The sequence below is a fragment of the Thalassophryne amazonica genome, chromosome 9 (assembly GCF_902500255.1).
Source record: "Thalassophryne amazonica chromosome 9, fThaAma1.1, whole genome shotgun sequence".
Classification (NCBI taxonomy): Eukaryota; Metazoa; Chordata; class Actinopteri; order Batrachoidiformes; family Batrachoididae; genus Thalassophryne; species Thalassophryne amazonica.
Window position 1 is genome coordinate 99,463,155 of NC_047111.1, and position 20,975 is coordinate 99,484,129.

The following is a 20,975-nucleotide window of genomic DNA, read 5'->3' on the forward strand; positions in this document are numbered from 1 at the left end:
TGGTACAATGGGATTAGGGCCATCCAGTTGCAGTGCAATAAAATAGAATAAAAATAGTGCAAGAATATGTATCAAAAACAAGATATAAAGAAAAATTCAGCAATGTAAGGAAAAATATATATACAATTGACACTAGTGCAAGGTGCGGCTAGGATATAAATATATTGCACAGAAATGTATATTGTCCATGGGTGATTGGGTTATTGCACATGGTTAGGATTGCACTAGGAGGATCAGTGCATGCTAGAGTTCAATGTGGTTATGGCTTTGGGGAAGAAACTGTTTTTCAGTCTGTTTGTTTTTGTCCTTGTGAGCCTATAGCGCCTCCCTGAGGGCATCAGGTCAAACAGGGCAGAGCCAGGGTGAAAGCAGTCTTTGGAGATCGCTTTGGCTCTACTGAGGCAGCGGGAGGTGTAAATGTCCAACAGGGAGGGGAGAGGGCGGCCGATGATCTTCTGTGCTGCCTTAACAACCCTCTGCATTATCTCCCTGTCAGCAGCGGTGGAGCTGCCAAACCATACTGTGATGCAGTATGTCAGCAGGCTCTCAATGGATGAGCGGTAGAAGGCCAGCAGCAGGTCAGTGTTGAGGTTGTACTTCCTGAGGAGTCTCAGGAAGTGTAGCCACTGCTGAGCCTTCTTGAGGATAGAGGAGATGTTGTTGGACCAGGAGATGCAGTCTGAGATGAGAACGCCGAGATACCTGAAGGTGTGGACCCTTTCCACACGCTCGCCGTTGATGAGAAGGGGGGCAGGGTCGATGCAGTGTTTCCTGAAGTCAATGATGATCTCTCTGGTCTTCCTAGTGTTCAGAGCGAGGTTGTTCTCTGAGCACCAGGCTGCCAGCTGCTGGATCTCCTCTCTGTAGGCAGCCTCATCACCTCCGGAGATGAGACCGACCACTGTGATATCGTCTGCAAACTTGACGATAAGGTTGTTCTTGTGGGCCGGTCTGCAGTTGTAGGTGTAGAGGAAGTAGAGGAGGGGGCTCAGCAGGCAGCCCTGTGTAGAGCCGATGCTCAGCGTGTGGGTGGAGGAGAGGTGGGAGCCGAGTCTCACAGTCTGGGGACGGTTGGAAAGAAAGTCTTTAATCCAGGCGCATGTGAGAGGGTGGAAGCCGAGAGTGTCCAGTTTTGTGGTGAGTCTGTCTGGGATTGTTGTGTTGAAGGCAGAACTATAAACCACAAAGAGCATTTGGACGTAGCTCTGCGGCTGCTCCAGGTGGTTTAGAGCAGAGTGGACAGCTACGGCGATGGCGTCCTCTGTGGATCTGTTTGGTCGAGGTCTGGGGGGAGGTGGTCCTTGATGTGCTGAAGAACCAGTTTCTCCAAGCGCTTCATGATTACCGGAGTGAGGGCCACCGGGCGGTAATCATTCAGGCTGGTGATGGGAGACTTCTTCGGCACCGGGATTATGGTGGAGGTTTTCAGGCAGGACGGGATGACTGCTTGGTCCAGGGAGAGGTTGAAGATCCTGGTGAAGGTGGGGACGAGCTGGTTGGCACACGCTCTGAGCACCTTGCCGGGTACTCCGTCTGGACCAGCAGCTTTCCTGGGGTTCACTGCGAGGAGCATTCGCCTGACATCATGCTCTTTTACAGTGAGTGGAGTGGTGCGGGGACCAGGTGGGGGCGGGGGAGGGCAGGAGCAGGTGAGTGCAGCTGGGAAGATCCAAACCGAGCAAAGAAGCTGTTTAGCTCCTCTGCCAGTGGTGCACTCAGGTCCACTGTTGGAGCATCACAACCCCGGAAGTTTGTGATGTCATGTATTTTATTGCATAAAATAAGTACTTGACCCCTGACAAAAACAGAGCTTAACAATTGGTAAAGAAACATTTGTCTGCCATTACAGAGGTCAGATGTTTCCTGTAGTTCTTGACCAAGTTTTCACACACTGCAACAGGGATTTTGGTCCACTCCTCCATACAGATCTTCTCCAGATCTTTCAGGGTTGGAGTTTCAGCTGCCTTCAAATATTTTCTATTGAGTTCAGGTCTGGAGACTGGCCAGATCACTCCCGGACCTTGATATGCTTCTTACGGAGTCCCTCCTTAGTTGCCCTGGCTGTGTGTTTGGGGTCATTGTCATGTTGGAAGACCTAGCCATGACCCATCTTCAATGCTCTTACTGAGGGAAGGAGGTTGTTTGCCAGAATCTTGCAATACATGACCCCATTCATCCTCCCTTCAATACGGTGCAGTCATCCTGTCCTGTTTGCAGAAGAGCACCCCCAGAATATGATGTTTCCACCCCCATGCTTCACAGTTGGGATGGTTTTTTGGGGGGGGTTGTTCTCATCCTCTAAACATGGTAAGTGGAGTTGATTCCAAAAAGCTCTATTCTGGTCTCATCTGACCACATAACCTTCTCCCATGCCTCCTCTGGATCATCCAGATGGTCACTGGTGAACTTCAAATGGGCCTGGACATGTGCTGGCTTGAGCAGGGGGACCTTGCTGCACTGCAGGATTTTACACCATGACAGCATCATGTGTTACTAATGTAATCTTTGTGACTGTGGTCCCAGCTCTCTTCAGGTCATTGACTAGGTCCTCCAGTGTAGTTCTGAGCTTTCTCAGAATCATCCTTACCCCACAAAGTGAGATCTTGCATGGATTCCCAGACCGAGGGAGATTGACAGTCATCTTGTGTTTCTTTCAATTTCTAATAAATAATCATAACAGTTGTTGTTTTCTACCAAGCTGCTTGCCTGTTGTCCTGTAGTCCATCCCAGCCTTGTGCAGGTCTACAGTTTTGTCCCTGGTGTCCTTAGACAGCTCTTTGGTCTTGGCTATGGTGGACAGGTTGGAGTGTGATTGATTGAGTGTGTGAACAGGTGTCTTTTATACAGGTAACAAGTTCAAACAGGTGCAATTAATACAGGTAAAGAGTGCAGAATAAGAGGGCTTCTTAAAGAAAAATTAACAGGTCTGTGTGAGCCAGAATTCTTGCTGAATGGCAGGTGCTCAAATATTTATTTGCAGCAGTAACGTACAAATAAATAATTAAAAAATCATACATTGTGATTTCCAGATTTTTTTTTTATTTTTTTTTTTTTAGATTGTCTCTCACAGTGGACATGCACCTAAGCTGAACATTTCAGACCCCTCCATGGTTTCTAAGTGGGAGAACTTGCAAAACTGCAGGGTGTTCAAATACTTATTTTCCTTACTGTATCTTTAACCAGGCGCATGCAACTTTATTCTTTGCTATTTTGTTTTAAAAAGTGCCTTCATGTGCAATTACTCAGATCTCATCGTGTAATTGAGAACATAAGGGGAGAAAGTGTCAAAGCAGTAAAAGAAAGAAATGAAATAAATCAAATAGCTAATCATGGCAGACATAGATCAGGAGGGATGAAGGTTACATTATCTGGAGAACAAAAATAAGGAAATGAGAGAATCAGCTCAGTTATTACTTGAAATTGCTGATGTTCTAATAAGCCGTCTATGTGCGATCCGTATAACTTGCGAGTGGTAAGATGGCCACCTGTTTGCTATAGCGGTTTGTACGGAGTGTGTGGACCAATGAGCTATCCAGTGTTATATTCAGATCAGTGGGCACGACAGGCTAACACAAGCCCCAATGTCATTGTGTAGTTTTATTTATCTTCTGCTTCAAGGACATGAAATTACATACTAGCGATATATTTGTCCTTTTATTTAATATTGATATGTGGATCTGTCTGACCCTGATTGTGATTTTTTTGGGGGGGGCGGGGGGGGGGGGGGGCAGATAGGTAATGTAAGAACCAGCTGTATTACTGAAATTTTCACACTGGAAGAGGGTATCAACTTCAGCTGAGAGGGAAGTAGGATTTAAATAGGCCTGACACAAATTAAGAACCTAAAGGATTACTAAGTTCACTTGGATTGATAGGAGAAATTACATAATGACTAAAAAGGCTTCCCAAAAACTACAGTGGACAAGAAGAGTTTCATTCAATACTTCCAGTAATAGACCCCATCCATTCTCGCCGCTATCTACCTTGTGGCGCTGTTCTTCTTCCGCAATCCAAGTTTATGGTAAGTTGGCAATCCATTTAACCTTGTGGGAAAACGTATAATTTGGCACATTTTCTCAGCTATGTGCTTCAGTTCTTTGCACCAAGTATCATGTTTCTCAATCAAGCACAAATAAACATTGATGATTTTATTACGTCCTTGGTAGACATAATAATAAAATGGAAGCCAAAGTAGAGAAATTTCAAAAGGAAAGTTAAGGGGGAAAAGTTCCAACAACTGGAAGCAAGTGAAATTACAGAAGCCGAGGGGTGTGTTGCAGTATGACGCAACAATTTTATGAACAGGTCTGCTGTAGTAGTAACAATAATAATAAAATCACCATTTTGCTTTACTGATTAAGTACATTTGTGTGGACATTGTGTCCCTGACACATTCTCCAGATTTTCCATCATCCATCCAATCACTGACCTGATGATCTCTGATGAAAAGGAAATTCTAATATAAGGTTGGCACATGAAAAGGATATTCTGTGCTCCCTGTATTAGGAATCTTGGATTCTTATATATATCGGGACAAATGTTTGATTCGACGTTTATAATCAGTCTTTAACTCGGACTGGAATGTTTCCAAAACCTTCAAGTACTGGTGTTTTCCACATAACATAGAAATCCAGTGACACGACAGGAAACAGCTATTATGATGTTACCAGCGATAGTACAGTACAGAACTATCTTTTGTGACTTCATGTCAGTTCTCCAACCACTTTTTGAGTCTTTTCTTTCTCACAGCATAACTGCTATTTATTATTACTATTTACCTGAGTACCTCATTCTGGTGCTGTACTCCTCCACAGTTTCTGCCCTGCTGCCCAGGTGATTATATGTTTTACACTGTCTACCTGTCTTGCACCTGTTGTATTCTGTTATGTGACTCTTGCACTATTTGTCTTGTCTTTTACCCTGTTAGATATTGTTTTGTTTTGATGTCATGTTTGATATTTGATTTGTGTTTCAAATGTTGTGCGTTTTTTGCACTCAGGCTATGTATGAAATGACATTTCGTTCATCTACTACATGTCCTGTATGGAGCAGAATGACAGTACAGCTGACTTTACTTTACTTTGCTTTACTTTACACCTTGTGATAGACCGGTGTCCTGTCCAGGGTGGACCCTGTCTCTCACCCTGTGTCTGCTGGGACAGACTCCAGCCCCACACCATGACCCTTAGTAAGCAGGTAAAGAAAATCAATGACTGAATGAATTCTTATTTATTTTTATTGTTGCTTTTAAATGTTACATTGCAAGATACATGTGTAAAAAATATACATTTATTGAATTAACAAATTACAAAGTTGCAAAATTTGCACATTTTAAGACAGATGATGAGAAAAATGTCAACAATAAGCTGTCAGGACCACAAGGATGTTGATCATCCTTCAAAATTCACATCTAATTCATCAACTGAATTAGCATATTGGGGCAGTAACGAAGCTTTCAGGAATAATTTCAAGCAGTGTTTAAGCGCAAGATAAATGTGTAAAATTGAAATTTGATTTAATGATCCCACTTCAAGCATAAAGGCGGTTATGAGCATACATCTTCCCATTCAGTCTTGTTGTTACTTGTAAATATTGCATTGCAAAATTAACATCAAATATGTAAATGTACTTAATTTAGCAAACTTTAGAAGCCTGGGTGATGATGAGAAAAATTAAATAAATGAGAAAAACAACCGTTAATGTCATTAATGCTGTCACCCGGATTCGATCCCAGGTTCGCTGCTGCCACAAAACACTAAATATTGGTTGCGCTTTATGCTTATACCAGTGCTATCTGGTCGTTTGTGATTTCGTGATTTGCAGCATCAGTTAGTGTTTATAACCTTAGTGATCTTAGCTTGGGCCACCTCTTGTTCTTCCATGGTTCTGAAGTTTCACTGCCAGCAAAGTTCCTCAGCGTATTACCACATAGGGCTGCATAAACTCTGCATAGTCAGTACCCCACATTACGCAACTCTATGTAGGCCTGATGTAAAAATGGGCTTAAATCTACACTGAGTGGAAAGATGATCCCTCAGTGTTTATAAATAGATGCCGATTGAAAAATCCCAGAGCGCACCATTAATATCACAAATAATCACAGCCCATAATTCCTCTAGCCATTATCAAAGTACAAAATTATGCAAAAGACTAAAGAAATGTGCGAAAACTACATATAGCACAGCACTGCTGCTTCTGTCTGATGAACCGGAATTCTTTGTTGCATCCCCGTAACAAACAGAGGATGCTTTGTTTTGCAGTCTGGTTCACAAGTATTTGGACAACAACCTTTATATATATATATATATATATATATATATATATATAAAATCTGCCAAGAACATAATAAAATCATTGGCATTTATTATTTGTCTGTCTGTTAAATTTCAACTCCATTGTGGTGATGGAAAGACGCAAAATTAGATAAATCGTCACTGTCTATATACCTTTGGACTGGACTGTGTGTCATCCAGGCTGAGTGAAAGAAATAAGGTTGAAGTGGTGACAAAAGCTTTAATTTTTAATTTATAGCTCATCATCATACAGTTAGCTGATAACCTTGTACAAAGATATATATATATATATATATACACACACAGTAAAATTTAAATTTTACTGAGTAAAATTCCTCTCCAGGAACCATCACCTTATCGTGGTGGAAAGGTTTGTGTGTCCCTATGAACCTGAGAGCTGTGTTGTCTGGAGCCTTTGTGCTCCTGGTAGGGTCTTCATGGCAAATTGGTCTCAGGCAAAAGGCCAGAATAAGAATGCTGAAGATTTTGTCTACTGGACCATGATTTGGTTCCAACAGAATCCCTCATTTCCACTTCTTGATGAGAGTTTGAACACTGTTGATTGGCAGTGTTAGGTCCTTGGATATCTTTTTATATCCCTTTCCTGTTTTATACAGTTCAATTACCTTTTATTTGATAATTCTTTTTCTTTCCCTTGCTTTCCCTATGACTCAGCACTGGATGAAAGATGCAAAGGTCTGTCAGGAAACTCACTGACCTTTTATACACACACACTGATTACAAGCAAACAAATCACAGGTGAGGATGGGTAAATTTTGAAGCCTTTCAAACCTGTTTATGTCAACTAGTAGATTCTCTGATTCTACCAGATCGTAGTTTGTACTTTCACACACACACACACACACACACACACACACACACACACCACATATTATATATATATATATATATATATATATATATATATATATATATATATATATATATATATATATATATATATATATATATATAGGGTTCGAGGTCTATCAGAAAAGTATCCTACCTTTTTATTTTTTTTTAAAAACTATATGGATTTGAATGACGTGCGATTACACCAATCATGCTTGCCTCGTGCGCATGCGTGAGTTTTTTCATGCGTCGGTGACGTCATTTCCCTGTGGGCAGGCCTTGAGTGAGATGTTGTCCCGCCCTCTCGGCTGAATTCCTTTGTTTCACACGTTGCTCGAGACGGCGCGCGTTGCTTTATCAAAATTTTTTCTGGACCTGTGCAGAATATCCGAGTGGACACTATTCGAGAAATTAAGCTGGTTTTCGGTGAAAAGTTTAACGGCTGATGAGAGATTATGGGGTGTTTCTGTCGGTGTAAGGACTTCCCACGGAGTGGGACGTCGCGCAGTGCTTCCAGGCGCCGTCGTCGGCCTGTTTCAACCTGAAAACATCCTAATTTAAGGCTTAATTCACCCAGGATGTCGTGAGAGAACAGAGAAGATTCAGAAGAGGCCAGCATGAGGACTTTATGCGGACATTCCACTGTTTAAGGACATTTTGTAATGAAAGACGTGCGCGCACACAGATTCGCCGAGTTGTCACGGAAACGACTCGGCGAATCTGTGTGCGCCGCGACAGGAAAAACACCTCCGTGTTGAAAACCATTTGTAAAATTCAGGCAGCTTTTGATGGCTTTCAACAAGTGAGTAACTGAGAAATTGTTTAACAGCTTGGGCATGTTCCAACTTGTCCGTTAAGGTTTCAAACGGAGGTGTTTTTCCTGTCGCGACCCCCCGTGGTCGGGTCCGGCCCGACATGCGACTCTGCCCGCACGTTCATTCATTACAAAATGTCCGTTAACAATGGAATGTCCGAATAAACTCCTCATGCCAACTTCTTATGAAAGTTCTCTATTCTCTGACTTCCTGGGTCAACAGAGCCTGAAATGTGGAAGTTTTCAACTTGAAACGGCAAGATGCTGCCGCCTCGAAGCGCAGATCGCCATCAGGCACCGTGGGCCGTCCTTAAAGCGACACTACCAGACCAAAATCTCTCATCAGCCGTTAAAATGTTTACCGAAAACCAGCTGAATTTATCGAATGGTGTCCACTCAGTTGTCTGATGTAATCACACGTGATTCAAATCCATATGGTTTTTGAAAAAAATAATAAGGTCGGATACTTTTCTAATAGACCTCGTATATATATATATATATATATATATATATATATATATATATATATATATATATATATATATATATATATATATATATATATATACATGTGTGTGTATATGAAACATTAGCCTCAGAAAACAGGACTTTCTGTCAGAGCAATGATTCCACAGTAAACGTGATGACGATTAGACTGTTCATTCTGACTCCTGAATGTAGAGAATTGTCCTGTCAAAACTGTCGTGGGAGTTGTGGTGTCGCTGATATATGATGAAAGCCAGCAAAGTGATGCAGAACACACTGATGATGGTGGCTACGATTGACACGCTCACCACTGCACTGTCCATGTGATTCTGAAAGGCATCTGAGGAGAAAAAATACAAATGTACAGTTTGCTTTCACATTCTGGACTTTTAATGAATACAATTTTATAATACGAGTGAAGTGGGGCACAGCAGGGTGAAGCTCGCTCATGGTACAGGGAGTCCTAAACAGGAAGTGCCAAATTTTGAATCCACAGTAAAACAAGAAATGTTCAAATGTTAAACACTTCCTGGATTGACAGACGAGATCCCATGGAATCTCACGGGAACTCGCTGGCAAGCTCACCATCAAACAGGAAGTGCCAAATTTTCTGTCACAGTGAAAAAGGAAATGTCAAATGTTGAACACTTCCTGGCATGGGTGGAGCTAGAACAGAGGCCAGGGTTGCACTGGACTCCCCTGAAATCTGATTGACACAGATGATTGACATTTCACGGCACCGCACATCTGGTTGAAAGAGCTGCATTTTGAAATCAGTGAGTCACATTGACTGCTAGGTTCCTCCTGTCCAGTAGTTGGTGCTGTGTACCACAAAATGTTCTAATCCACCTTAGTAGAAGAAGAAAAATGTGTACCTCAGATTTTAACTGAACACGTCGTTTGATCTATGGACTTCTAATGACACTAAACTTATATTGGTGAGTAAACAACCATATTTTATGCCAGAAATGAGGTCCAGGTTGTTAAAAGTGGTATTTCTCCTTTAATTCGGGTTGCCTTATATACGTGTTTCTCCAGTGATGTTTAAACAAGCAGGCAGCTGTTGATTAAATAAGTTCTTAATTTTGCTGTCTGAGTGACACACCAGTTACACAACTTTAGATAAATGAGTTAAAAATGTTATTTTCCTCAAACTCAAACTGAAAGCAAATACAGTGGTATATAAATGTTTGGGCACCTCTGATGATTTCCATGATTTTTCTTTATAAATGATTGGTTGTTTGGATCAGCAATTTCAGTTAAATATATCATATAGCAGATAAACAGTGCTATTTGAGAAGTAAAATTAAGTTTATAGGATTTACAGAAAGTGTGCAATAATTCTTTAAACAAAATTAGACAGATGCATAAATTTGGGCACCCCAACAGAAAAAAATACATCAATATTTAGTAGATCCTCCTTTTGCAGAAATAACAGTCTCTAAACACTGGGTTCAAACGAAACTGTGCTGCTATTCCAAGACTGAAATACACTGTTGCTTAAAATTCAATGATGTGGATTACAATTTCAATTAGAAATGTTAAATGACAACTAATCACAGTGGTGGGCACAGTTCCACTAATCTGCTAACTACTAATTAGCGAAGCTAACTTTTTTGTTAGCGGACTAGCTTTTCAGCTAACTTCAAAAACCATCAGCGAACCAATTAGCTTCCGATAAAGTTAGTTCTGATAACCTTTAGACCGCTAACGTTTTTCTACATAATTAGTAACGATGAAAAACATTTATAAACCCTGTTGGCTCCTGTCTGCTATGTATTTTGCAGCAGTGAGGTAGCTGAGAGGAGCTGAGCTCAATTATACCCAGCAGAAGGGGCCTGACCACCAGACTGCCAAAAAAAAAAAAAAGTCATTACCCTTGACAACATACAGCGGTCCAGCCGTGAGGCAGACGTCTTGAAAAAGAAAGCAGGTTTGACTTATGGTTTTGATTTATAAATCAAATGAATCCAGATGAATAACTACATTAATGTAAACTCAACATGTACAAAGTATAGAACACATATCTGTTAATTTTAAAATTCTGAAGATTTGAGCATCAACACACAGATGCCCAAAGGAGTTATGGGTAAACCTAGCCTCCGCTCATACTGCTTGGTTGACTTATTCATTCTACAGTTGTATGTAAAGGTTTGGGGACCCCTGATGATTTCCATGATTTTCCTTTATAAATCACTGGTTGTTTGGATCAGCAATTTCAGTTAAATATATCATATAGCCGACAAACACAGTGATATTTGAGAAGTGAAATTAAGTTTCTCTGGGTCAAGCAGTTGTGCCTTTGTGCTTCAAAACTTAAGCCATCATGCCAGTGCCCAAAAGACCCTCCATTACCACCCTTAACAATTACCGCCCTGTAGCTTTCACTTCCATAATCATGAAGTGCTTTGAAAGACTAATAAAAGAACACATCACCTCCATTTTACCTCCCACATTCGACCCCCTACACCCCCGACCAAACCGCTCTGCTGAGGATGCCTTATCCACTGCTCTCCACCTGTCGATGGAATACCTGGAGGGGAAAATTGCATGGGTCCAGATGCTGCTGGTTGATCTGATTGACAAACTGGGCCCACTGGGACTGAACACCCCCCCATCACTAAATAGGATACTGGACTTTTGACAAACAGGCCTCAGTTTGTGCTCGGCTGTCCTCAACTCCTTCTAATGATGAACAATAGAGAGTGTACTAACTAGTAGTATAGGTGCCCTGACACTTGGACGGCTATGATCCATGCACATCGTTGTGACGATCCCAACCGCTGTGTTCCCAGCTGGATGCCACTCTTTGTTCCACTTGCTGCCATGTGTTGTGCGCTGCATATATAAAATAATTATTTCATAGCGGATTAATAATTTGCTCTCCGAGTTGGCTGTTGAAAACGCCTCTAATCACAGGCGGCTGTTAAAGCTGCAGCTTTTCTCTCTCATGCTTGAGGTGGGGAACGCATTTGGAAGCGTCTAAAAAGGTCATTATTTGTCATGTTTATATTGTCATGGCTTGGTAAAACAGTTGCATGTTCATCCCTTCTTATGTGCAGCTGTAAAAGTACATTGATGATAGATTTAACATCTCGTTATAATCTTTTAGATGAGCTGCTCTCTGATGTGGCGCACTGACGCAATCACTCGCACTCATATGCAGTGTTTTTGAGTTGCTTGTGTATTGTTCAGGTGAAGTTCATGTACTTAATGTGTGATGGAGATTTTGAACATTTCAAAATTTTCTTTGCGCACTTGCACGAAGCTGCGCACAGTTTACAATGAGTTTGAGATGAGTTTATTCTCATGCACGGCAGAGCGTGTGGATTAAAGTTGTGCAAGTGTCAGGGGGTTTTATCTCTCTGTGGCATCAAAGTAGCAGCGTTGCAGACAGGAAGGCACTGGGGAGGGTCATGAGAGCAGTAGAGAAGATTATTAGGCCAGGCTGCCAACCATTGGTGAACTGGCAGAACAGCGCTGCTTATCCAGGACAAGAAGGATAATCAGGGACACTTCACATCCCTTTAACAATCTATTTTCCCTCCTGCCCTCAGGTAGACAGTACTGTAGCCTGAGTTGCAAAACACGCAGATTCAGGGACAGCATTTACCCAACTGTCATAAGACAGTGAAGCTCAAATCGATAGAAAGAACTATGCAATATAGAATATATACACTGTAGCATTTGGTAGCAAGTTTATCCTTGTAAAGTTTTTGACAGCGCTTGCTTGTCTCTACTGGTGGTTGGCTCTCACTGCGGTATTGTATCACTTCCTGTTCCGGAGCACAGCAGTGTTTTGCTGTATCTGTTAGCTGTTTAATCTGCACAGTTAGATTGATCTAGTTACCTAGATAACGATTTATTTCACAGTGTAATCTTCACGTGCCTTAACTAAAGCACTCCCTCTGCTGAATCACCTCTAAATTATTTACACATTATTCACTTTGTGTGTTTTTAGGAATCCGCTAGCTTAGCGCAGCTACTAGCTCTTAGCCGGTTTAGCATGGCGGCTTCTCCTGTCTCTCCCGCACTTTTCTGCTCTGGGTGTGAAATGTTTAGTTATTCCTCGGCCTCCTTTAGCAGTAATGGTACTTGTAATAAGTGTAGCTTATTCGTAGCTTTGGAGGCCAGGCTGGGCAAATTGGAGACTCGGCTCCGCACCGTGGAAAATTCTACAGCTAGCCAGGCCCCTGTAGTCGGTGCGGACCAAGGTAGCTTAGCCGCCGTTAGTTTCCCTCTGGCAGATCCCGAGCAGCCGGGAAAGCAGGCCGACTGGGTGACTGTGAGGAGGAAGCGTAGTTCTAAACAGAAGCCCCGTGTACACCGCCAACCCGTTCACATTTCTAACCGTTTTTCCCCACTCGACAACACACCCGCCGAGGATCAAACTCTGATTATTGGCTACTCTGTTTTGAGAAATGTGAAGTTAGCGACACCAGCAACCATAGTCAATTGTCTTCCGGTGGCCAGAGCAGGCGACATTGAAGGAAATGTCTTAGCTAAGGCTAAGCGTAAATTTGGTAAGATTGTAATTCACGTCGGCAGTAATGACACCCGGTTACGCCAATCGGAGGTCACTAAAATTAACATTGAATCGGTGTGTAACTTTGCAAAAACAATGTCGGACTCTGTAGTTTTCTCTGGGCCCCTCCCCAATTGGACCGGGAGTGACATGTTTAGCCGCATGTTCTCCTTGAATTGCTGGCTGTCTGAGTGGTGTCCAAAAAATGAGGTGGGCTTCATAGATAATTGGCAAAGCTTCTGGGGAAAACCTGGTCTTGTTAGGAGAGACGGCATCCATCCCACTTTGGATGGAGCAGCTCTCATTTCTAGAAATCTGGCCAATTTTCTTAAATCCTCCAAACCGTGACTATCCAGGGTTGGGACCAGGAAGCAGAGTTGTAGTCTTACACACCTCTCTGCAGCTTCTCTCCCCCTGCCATCCCCTCATTACCCCATCGCCGTAGAGACGGTGCCTGCTCCCAGGCCACCAATAACCAGCAAAAATCTATTTAAGCATAAAAATTCAAAAAGAAAAAATAATATAGCACCTTCAACTGCACCACAGACTAAAACAGTTAAATGTGGTCTATTAAACATTAGGTCTCTCTCTTCTAAGTCCCTGTTAGTAAATGATATAATAATTGATCAACATATTGATTTATTCTGCCTTACAGAAACCTGGTTACAGCAGGATGAATATGTTAGTTTAAATGAGTCAACACCTCCGAGTCACACTAACTGCCAGAATGCTCGTAGCACGGGCCGAGGCAGAGGATTAGCAGCAATCTTCCATTCCAGCTTATTAATTAATCAAAAACCCAGACAGAGCTTTAATTCATTTGAAAGCTTGACTCTTAGGCTTGTCCATCCAAATTGGAAGTCCCAAAAACCAGTTTTATTTGTTATTATCTATAGTCCACCTGGTCGTTACTGTGAGTTTCTCTGTGAATTTTCAGACCTTTTGTCTGACTTAGTGCTTAGCTCAGATAAGATAATTATAGTGGGCGATTTTAACATCCACACAGATGCTGAGAATGACAGCCTCAACACTGCATTTAATCTATTATTAGACTCAATTGGCTTTGCTCAAAATGTAAATGAGTCCACCCACCACTTTAATCATATCTTAGATTTTGTTCTGACTTATGGTATGGAAATTGAAGACTTAACAGTATTCCCTGAAAACTCCCTTCTGTCTGATCATTTCTTAATAACATTTACATTTACTCTGATGGACTACCCAGCAGTGGGGAATAAGTTTCATTACACTAGAAGTCTTTCAGAAAGCGCTGTAACTAGGTTTAAGGATATGATTCCTTCTTTATGTTCTCTAATGCCATATACCAACACAGTGCAGAGTAGCTACCTAAACTCTGTAAGTGAGATAGAGTATCTCGTCAATAGTTTTACATCCTCATTGAAGACAACTTTGGATGCTGTAGCTCATCTGAAAAAGAGAGCTTTAAATCAGAAGTGCCTGACTCTGTGGTATAACTCACAAACTCGCAGCTTAAAGCAGATAACCCGTAAGTTGGAGAGGAAATGGCGTCTCACTAATTTAGAAGATCTTCACTTAGCCTGGAGAAAGAGTCTGTTGCTCTATAAAAAAAGCCCTCCGTAAAGCTAGGACATCTTACTACTCATCACTAATTGAAGAAAATAAGAACAACCCCAGGTTTCTTTTCAGCACTGTAGCCAGGCTGACAAAGAGTCAGAGCTCTATTGAGCCGAGTATTCCTTTAACTTTAACTAGTAATGACTTCATGACTTTCTCTGTGCTTGTTCTGTTAGACCTCAGTGCTGCTTTTGATACTGTTGACCATAAAATTTTATTACAGAGATTAGAGCATGCCATAGGTATTAAAGGCACTGCGCTGCAGTGGTTTGAATCATATTTATCTAATAGATTACAATTTGTTCATGTAAATGGGGAATCTTCTTCACAGACTAAGGTTAATTATGGAGTTCCACAAGGTTCTGTGCTAGGACCAATTTTATTCACTTTATACATGCTTCCCTTAGGCAGTATTATTAGACGGCATTGCTTAAATTTTCATTGTTACGCAGATGATACCCAGCTTTATCTATCCATGAAGCCAGAGGACACACACCAATTAGCTAAACTGCAGGATTGTCTTACAGACATAAAGACATGGATGACCTCTAATTTCCTGCTTTTAAACTCAGATAAAACTGAAGTTATTGTACTTGGCCCCACAAATCTTAGAAACATGGTGTCTAACCAAATCCTTACTCTGGATGGCATTACCCTGACCTCTAGTAATACTGTGAGAAATCTTGGAGTCATTTTTGATCAGGATATGTCATTCAAAGCGCATATTAAACAAATATGTAGGACTGCTTTTTTGCATTTACGCAATATCTCTAAAATTAGAAAGGTCTTGTCTCAGAGTGATGCTGAAAAACTAATTCATGCATTTATTTCCTCTAGGCTGGACTATTGTAATTCATTATTATCAGGTTGTCCTAAAAGTTCCCTGAAAAGCCTTCAGTTAATTCAAAATGCTGCAGCTAGAGTACTAACGGGGACTAGAAGGAGAGAGCATATCTCACCCATATTGGCCTCTCTTCATTGGCTTCCTGTTAATTCTAGAATAGAATTTAAAATTCTTCTTCTTACTTATAAGGTTTTGAATAATCAGGTCCCATCTTATCTTAGGAACCTCATAGTACCATATCACCCCAATAGAGCACTTCGCTCTCAGACTGCAGGCTTACTTGTAGTTCCTAGGGTTTGTAAGAGTAGAATGGGAGGCAGAGCCTTCAGCTTTCAGGCTCCTCTCCTGTGGAACCAGCTCCCAATTCAGATCAGGAAGACAGACACCCTCTCTACTTTTAAGATTAGGCTTAAAACTTTCCTTTTTGCTAAAGCTTATAGTTAGGGCTGGATCAGGTGACCCTGAACCATCCTTTAGTTATGCTGCTATAGACTTAGACTGCTGGGGGGTTCCCATGATGCACTGAGTGTTTCTTTCTCTTTTTGCTCTGTATGCACCACTCTGCATTTAATCATTAGTGATTGATCTCTGCTCCCCTCCACAGCATGTCTTTTTCCTGGTTCTCTCCCTCAGCCCCAACCAGTCCCAGCAGAAGACTGCCCCTCCCTGAGCCTGGTTCTGCTGGAGGTTTCTTCCTGTTAAAAGGGAGTTTTTCCTTCCCACTGTAGCCAAGTGCTTGCTCACAGGGGGTCGTTTTGACCGTTGGGGTTTTACGTAATTATTGAATGGCCTTGCCTTACAATATAAAGCGCCTTGGGGCAACTGTTTGTTGTGATTTGGCGCTATATAAAAAAAAAAATTTGAATTGATTGATTGATTGAAACAGCAGCTGGTTGGAGGTTACGTACCTGCAGAGGCCAGCGGATCCCCTGTGAAACAGTAAAAGAACATTTAGAACATTTACAACCAAAACATACCTCACACGTCATTTTTGATCTACTTTGTCCTCGATAACCTGCTAACGTAGCACCAACATAGCAACCCATTCTCATTCTCACCGCTGTCTAAGTAGATGGTAATGGGGCCCGAGGTCACGGTCGCCACGTCGGTCACTGAGGTTGTGCCGTCATCGTCAATGCTCCTTCGTCTCCTAGAGTTAGTGCAGTTCTGCAAAGAGCCAGGAACCAAAGGGGAAAAAAATCTGATGTTTACACATTCCTAATTTACACATTTCCAGATGTGTAATGTACCATTATTTATATAGCACATTTGAACCACAGTTACCATTAGCATATATGGTTGGAACTACTGATTCTGTTGTCTTACTTACAGTTTGTACATGTTCAATAAAGCCCCTCTATCAATCAATCATAAACAATATTTACATTTATGACCTTTTAACAAGAGTGGAAGTTAGACTTGAGTTAGTGGCCGTTAGCGTGTACACTGACATCTGCAAAATGTCATTTAAATCACTCTAGAGGTGTTATCAGGTTTATTTCTCACTAGCCTTTACAGAATATATGAGAAACATGTTATATAAACACATAAATTAAGCAATTTTAGAGAGAACTGCCACTGACATCATGGTGCTGCTCTGCTCTGATTGGCTATCACCTCTACCACTCAAAACAAAAAACAGGATAGGCCAAGGTTAGCCATCTTTGAACTTGTCCAAGGTCTGTGAATGTTCCCTGTGAATTTGAGTAATTGGACTGAATTTATGCTGAGCACAGACAGTCAGACAGACGGACGGACGCAAAGTCTTCGCAATACCCAATGGCCATATTTAATGGCCTCAGGTAAAAATTACTCTGTTGAACATAAGGATTCTGCTAATGTTCTTACAAATGAGTATGGTGTCATCTGCATAGAATCAGAAATTTCTACTCAGAACATCTCAGAATGTTGATATACAGTATAATGTAACAAGAAGTGGTCAAAGAACTGAATCCTGGGGCACACCTAGATGAAAGTAGATAGATAGAAAGTAGATAATTACCTGCAGCATGGAGCAGTAGCTGTGCTCACACAGCCTGGTGAAACAGTGCAAATAGAAGGTGGAATAAGCAGCATCACTGTGTACAGTAAATCTGAATGCCTCAAAGGAGAAGCGAGCCACCTGCTGCTGTCCATTGACTCTGATTACTGTCTGACCATCCCGCTCACACCTTCAGAAAAACAAATGCTGAATTTGAACACATTTTTTCTTATTAAGTATAAGTATTACTGACAAGAGAAGATGAGAAATATTCATTACTTAAAGATATCCAACTGTTTGTAAAGGAGTTTAGATTTTCTTTGACATTGTAAGAGAAGGAATTTGATTATTGTTAATAACAAACACTAAAGTATACATCTTGAAATAAATTAAACCACAGGTTTACTACATGACTGATCACTCCCAAATGTACTTTGATCTGGATCCAGATCTATCAAATTGCAAAAGTACACACCAAACTGAACCCTGGTATTTAAATTTCACATGAAAATATTAATTGTTTGGCTGTTTCCCAGAAAAGGCTTTCTGGGAATCATATCATTTACAATGAGAAATTTAATATATTTACGTCTCTAGGGACACGTGAAAAGAACAAGGAGAAATGAAAGTATGCGGATCACTGGTCCCTGAGGACTAACACTGAGAAACATTGGTCTTGCTGATTAGATCAGTTGTGAGAATGCAAATACAGTGAGGAAAATAAGTATTTGAACACCCTGCGGTTTTGCAAGTTCTCCCACTTAGAAATCATGGAGGGGTCTGAAATTTTCATCTTAGGTGATTGTCCACTGTGAGAGACATACTTTAAAAAAAAAAAAAAAAACAATCCGGAAATCACAATGTATGATTTTTTTAAAATAATTTATTTGTGGGTGATTCTGTAACTACGGGCACTATTGGCCTTGTAAATGTAATTTCCACCACACCATTGCCTTACAATATAAAGCGCCTTGGGGCAACTGTTTGTTGTGATTTGGCGCTATATACATGTGCTCTGATGTCACTGTTTATCTCCATAGAAACTACCCAAACAATCTTTCATACAAACTATTTAAAGGGACATTACAGTGTTGTGGTTGAAATTACGGCAATAGTGTGGGACAACTACATTTTGTTTAAAAAAATCACAACAGTTGTATGACATTGAATACCCCAATTATGTTTTGAATATTACTGATATTTTATTCAGAGATATTTTAAAACATTAGAAAAAACATTTCTTTACCATTCATTTTTATCATTGAAGATCAAAAGTCTGGGTGTGGGACAAGCACAAAACGGCAATATTTGCATATAATGATGCTGAAAAAAGGTGAAAAAGTCATCAGAGACTACTAGAACAAATTTCTTTCATTGTAAAGATAACTATAAAAGTGTGAAATTTCCCCTTTTTCTGTTTTTCATACAATATGATCAAAGGACATAATAAGTGCCCGTAGTCTAAGAATCACCCTTGTATGTTACCGCTGCAAATAAGTATTTGATCACCTACCAACCAGCAAGAATTCTGGCTCACACAGACCTGTTAATTTTTCTTTAAGAAGCCCTCTTATTCTGCACTCTTTACCTGTATTAATTGCACCTGTTTGAACTTGTTACCTGTATAAAAGACACCTGTTCACACACTCAATCAATCACACTCCAACCTGTCCACCATAGCCAAGACCAAAGAGCTGTCTAAGGACACCAGGGACAAAACTGTAGACCTACACAAGGCTGGGATGGACTACAGGACAACAGGCAAGCAGCTTGGTAGAAGACAACAACTGTTCTGATTATTTATTAGAAAGTGGAAGAAACACAAGATGACTGTTAATCTCCCTCGGTCTGGGATTCCATGCAAGATCTCACTTTGTGGGGTAAGGATGATTCTGAGAAAGCTCAGAACTACACAGGAGGACCTGGTCAATGACCTGAAGAGAGCTGGGACCACAGTCACAAAGATTACATTAGTAACACATGATGCTGTCATGGTTTAAAATCCTGCAGGGCAGCAAGGTCCCCCTACTCAAGCCAGCAAAGTCCAGGCCCATTTGAAGTTCACCATTGACCATCTGGATGATTCAGAGAAGGCATGGGAGAAGGTCATGTGGTCAGATGAGACCAGAATAGAGCTTTTTGGAATCAGTTCCACTTACCATGTTTAGAGGATGAGAACAACCCCAAGAAAACCATCCCAACCATGAAGCATGGGGGTGGAAACATCATACTCTGGGGGTGCTCTTCTGGAAAGGGGACAGGACGACTGCACCGTATTAAAGGGAGGATGGATGGGGTCAAGTATTGCGAGATTTTGGCAAACAACCTCCTTCCCTCAGTAAGAGCATTGAAGATGGGTCATGGCTGGGTCTTCCAGCATGACAATGACCCCAAACACACAGCCAGGGCAACTAAGAAGGGGCTCCGTAAGAAGCATTTCAAGGTCCTGGAGTGGCCTGGCCAGTCTCCAGACTGGAACTCAATAGAAAATCTTTGGATGGAGCTGAAACTCCAAACCTGAAAGATTTGGAGAAGATCTGTATGGAGTAATGGACCAAAATCCCTGCTGCAGTGTGTGCAAACGTGGTGAAAAACTACAGGAAACGTTTGACCTCTGTAATTGCAAACAAAGGCTACTGTACCAAATATTAACATTGATTATCACAGGTGTTCAAATACTTAGTTGCAGCAGTAACAGACAAATAAATTATTAAAAAATCATACATTGTGATTTCCGGATTTTTTTTTTTTTTTTTTTTTTAGATTATGTCTCTCACAGTGGACATGCACCTAAGATGAAAATTTCAGACCCCTCCATGATTTCTAAGTTGGAGAACTTGCAAAACCGCAGGGTGTTCAAATACTTATTTTCCTCACTGTATCTTAAAACTGACCAATTTTTTTTAAAACCTGTGGTCAAAATGTTTTGCTATCCTCCATCAGTGAGCCAAGATGCATGTTGACCAATGACTCACCCAATAAAAAGATCATGATGTATTTGTCTGCTGTTGACGGCGTAAGGTGTGGGAGTGGCATAACATCTGTCCAGGTGGACATTGAACCTGTGAACATTTCTGGATTTAGTACTCCCAAAATTACAGTGTTATAAGGTGTATGTGATAATGTGGTTAGATCACTGGTCTTCTGTGCATAAAGTCTGGCACCTGATGTCCCCCATGTAAAAGGACTACCTGACTGATTTCAGTTGGGGAACTGAGGTGGCAAGGAAAGGTACTGTGATCCCACTTCCTCATGCAAGGATGTGTGGTAATCTAACTAGCGATGAAAGTGGAACTAATTTATTTAAGAATCTTTAAAAATGGTAAGACTCTGACATACCTCTTTGATAGGTTGAGTGCCTTCACTTCTACAAAGATCCTGGTCTTCAGGTGCAGACCTCTTACGGGGATATGCAGGGGGGAGGAGTAGGTATTGTCCTTTGAAAGAAGAAAGGGAGTGTGCATGTTATATGCCATTAAAGACAATTTTCACCATTTTTGGCTTGTACCATACGAAATCTGGACAAGCAGTAATACAGAAGAGGATGCTCGCTGCCTCCCTAATGAAGAATAATGAAATGATTG

At 41.2% G+C, this 20,975-nt stretch overlaps 1 protein-coding gene across 1 annotated transcript in view; it reads right to left on the minus strand.

Annotated features, from left to right (window-relative positions):
- Positions 1 to 8,618: 8,618 nt before the first annotated feature.
- The window catches only part of LOC117517993 (zona pellucida-like domain-containing protein 1), a 31,192-nt gene continuing 18,835 nt past the window's right edge, over positions 8,619 to 20,975 (minus strand). The window contains exons 6-12 of the mRNA XM_034179109.1: positions 20,731 to 20,828; positions 20,367 to 20,453; positions 17,413 to 17,581; positions 16,469 to 16,577; positions 16,315 to 16,339; positions 10,893 to 10,978; positions 8,619 to 8,785 (exon numbers count right to left, since the gene is read on the minus strand). Coding sequence (XP_034035000.1) covers positions 8,619 to 8,785; positions 10,893 to 10,978; positions 16,315 to 16,339; positions 16,469 to 16,577; positions 17,413 to 17,581; positions 20,367 to 20,453; positions 20,731 to 20,828 — 741 coding nt within the window. The remainder of the gene's footprint in view (positions 8,786 to 10,892; positions 10,979 to 16,314; positions 16,340 to 16,468; positions 16,578 to 17,412; positions 17,582 to 20,366; positions 20,454 to 20,730; positions 20,829 to 20,975) is intronic.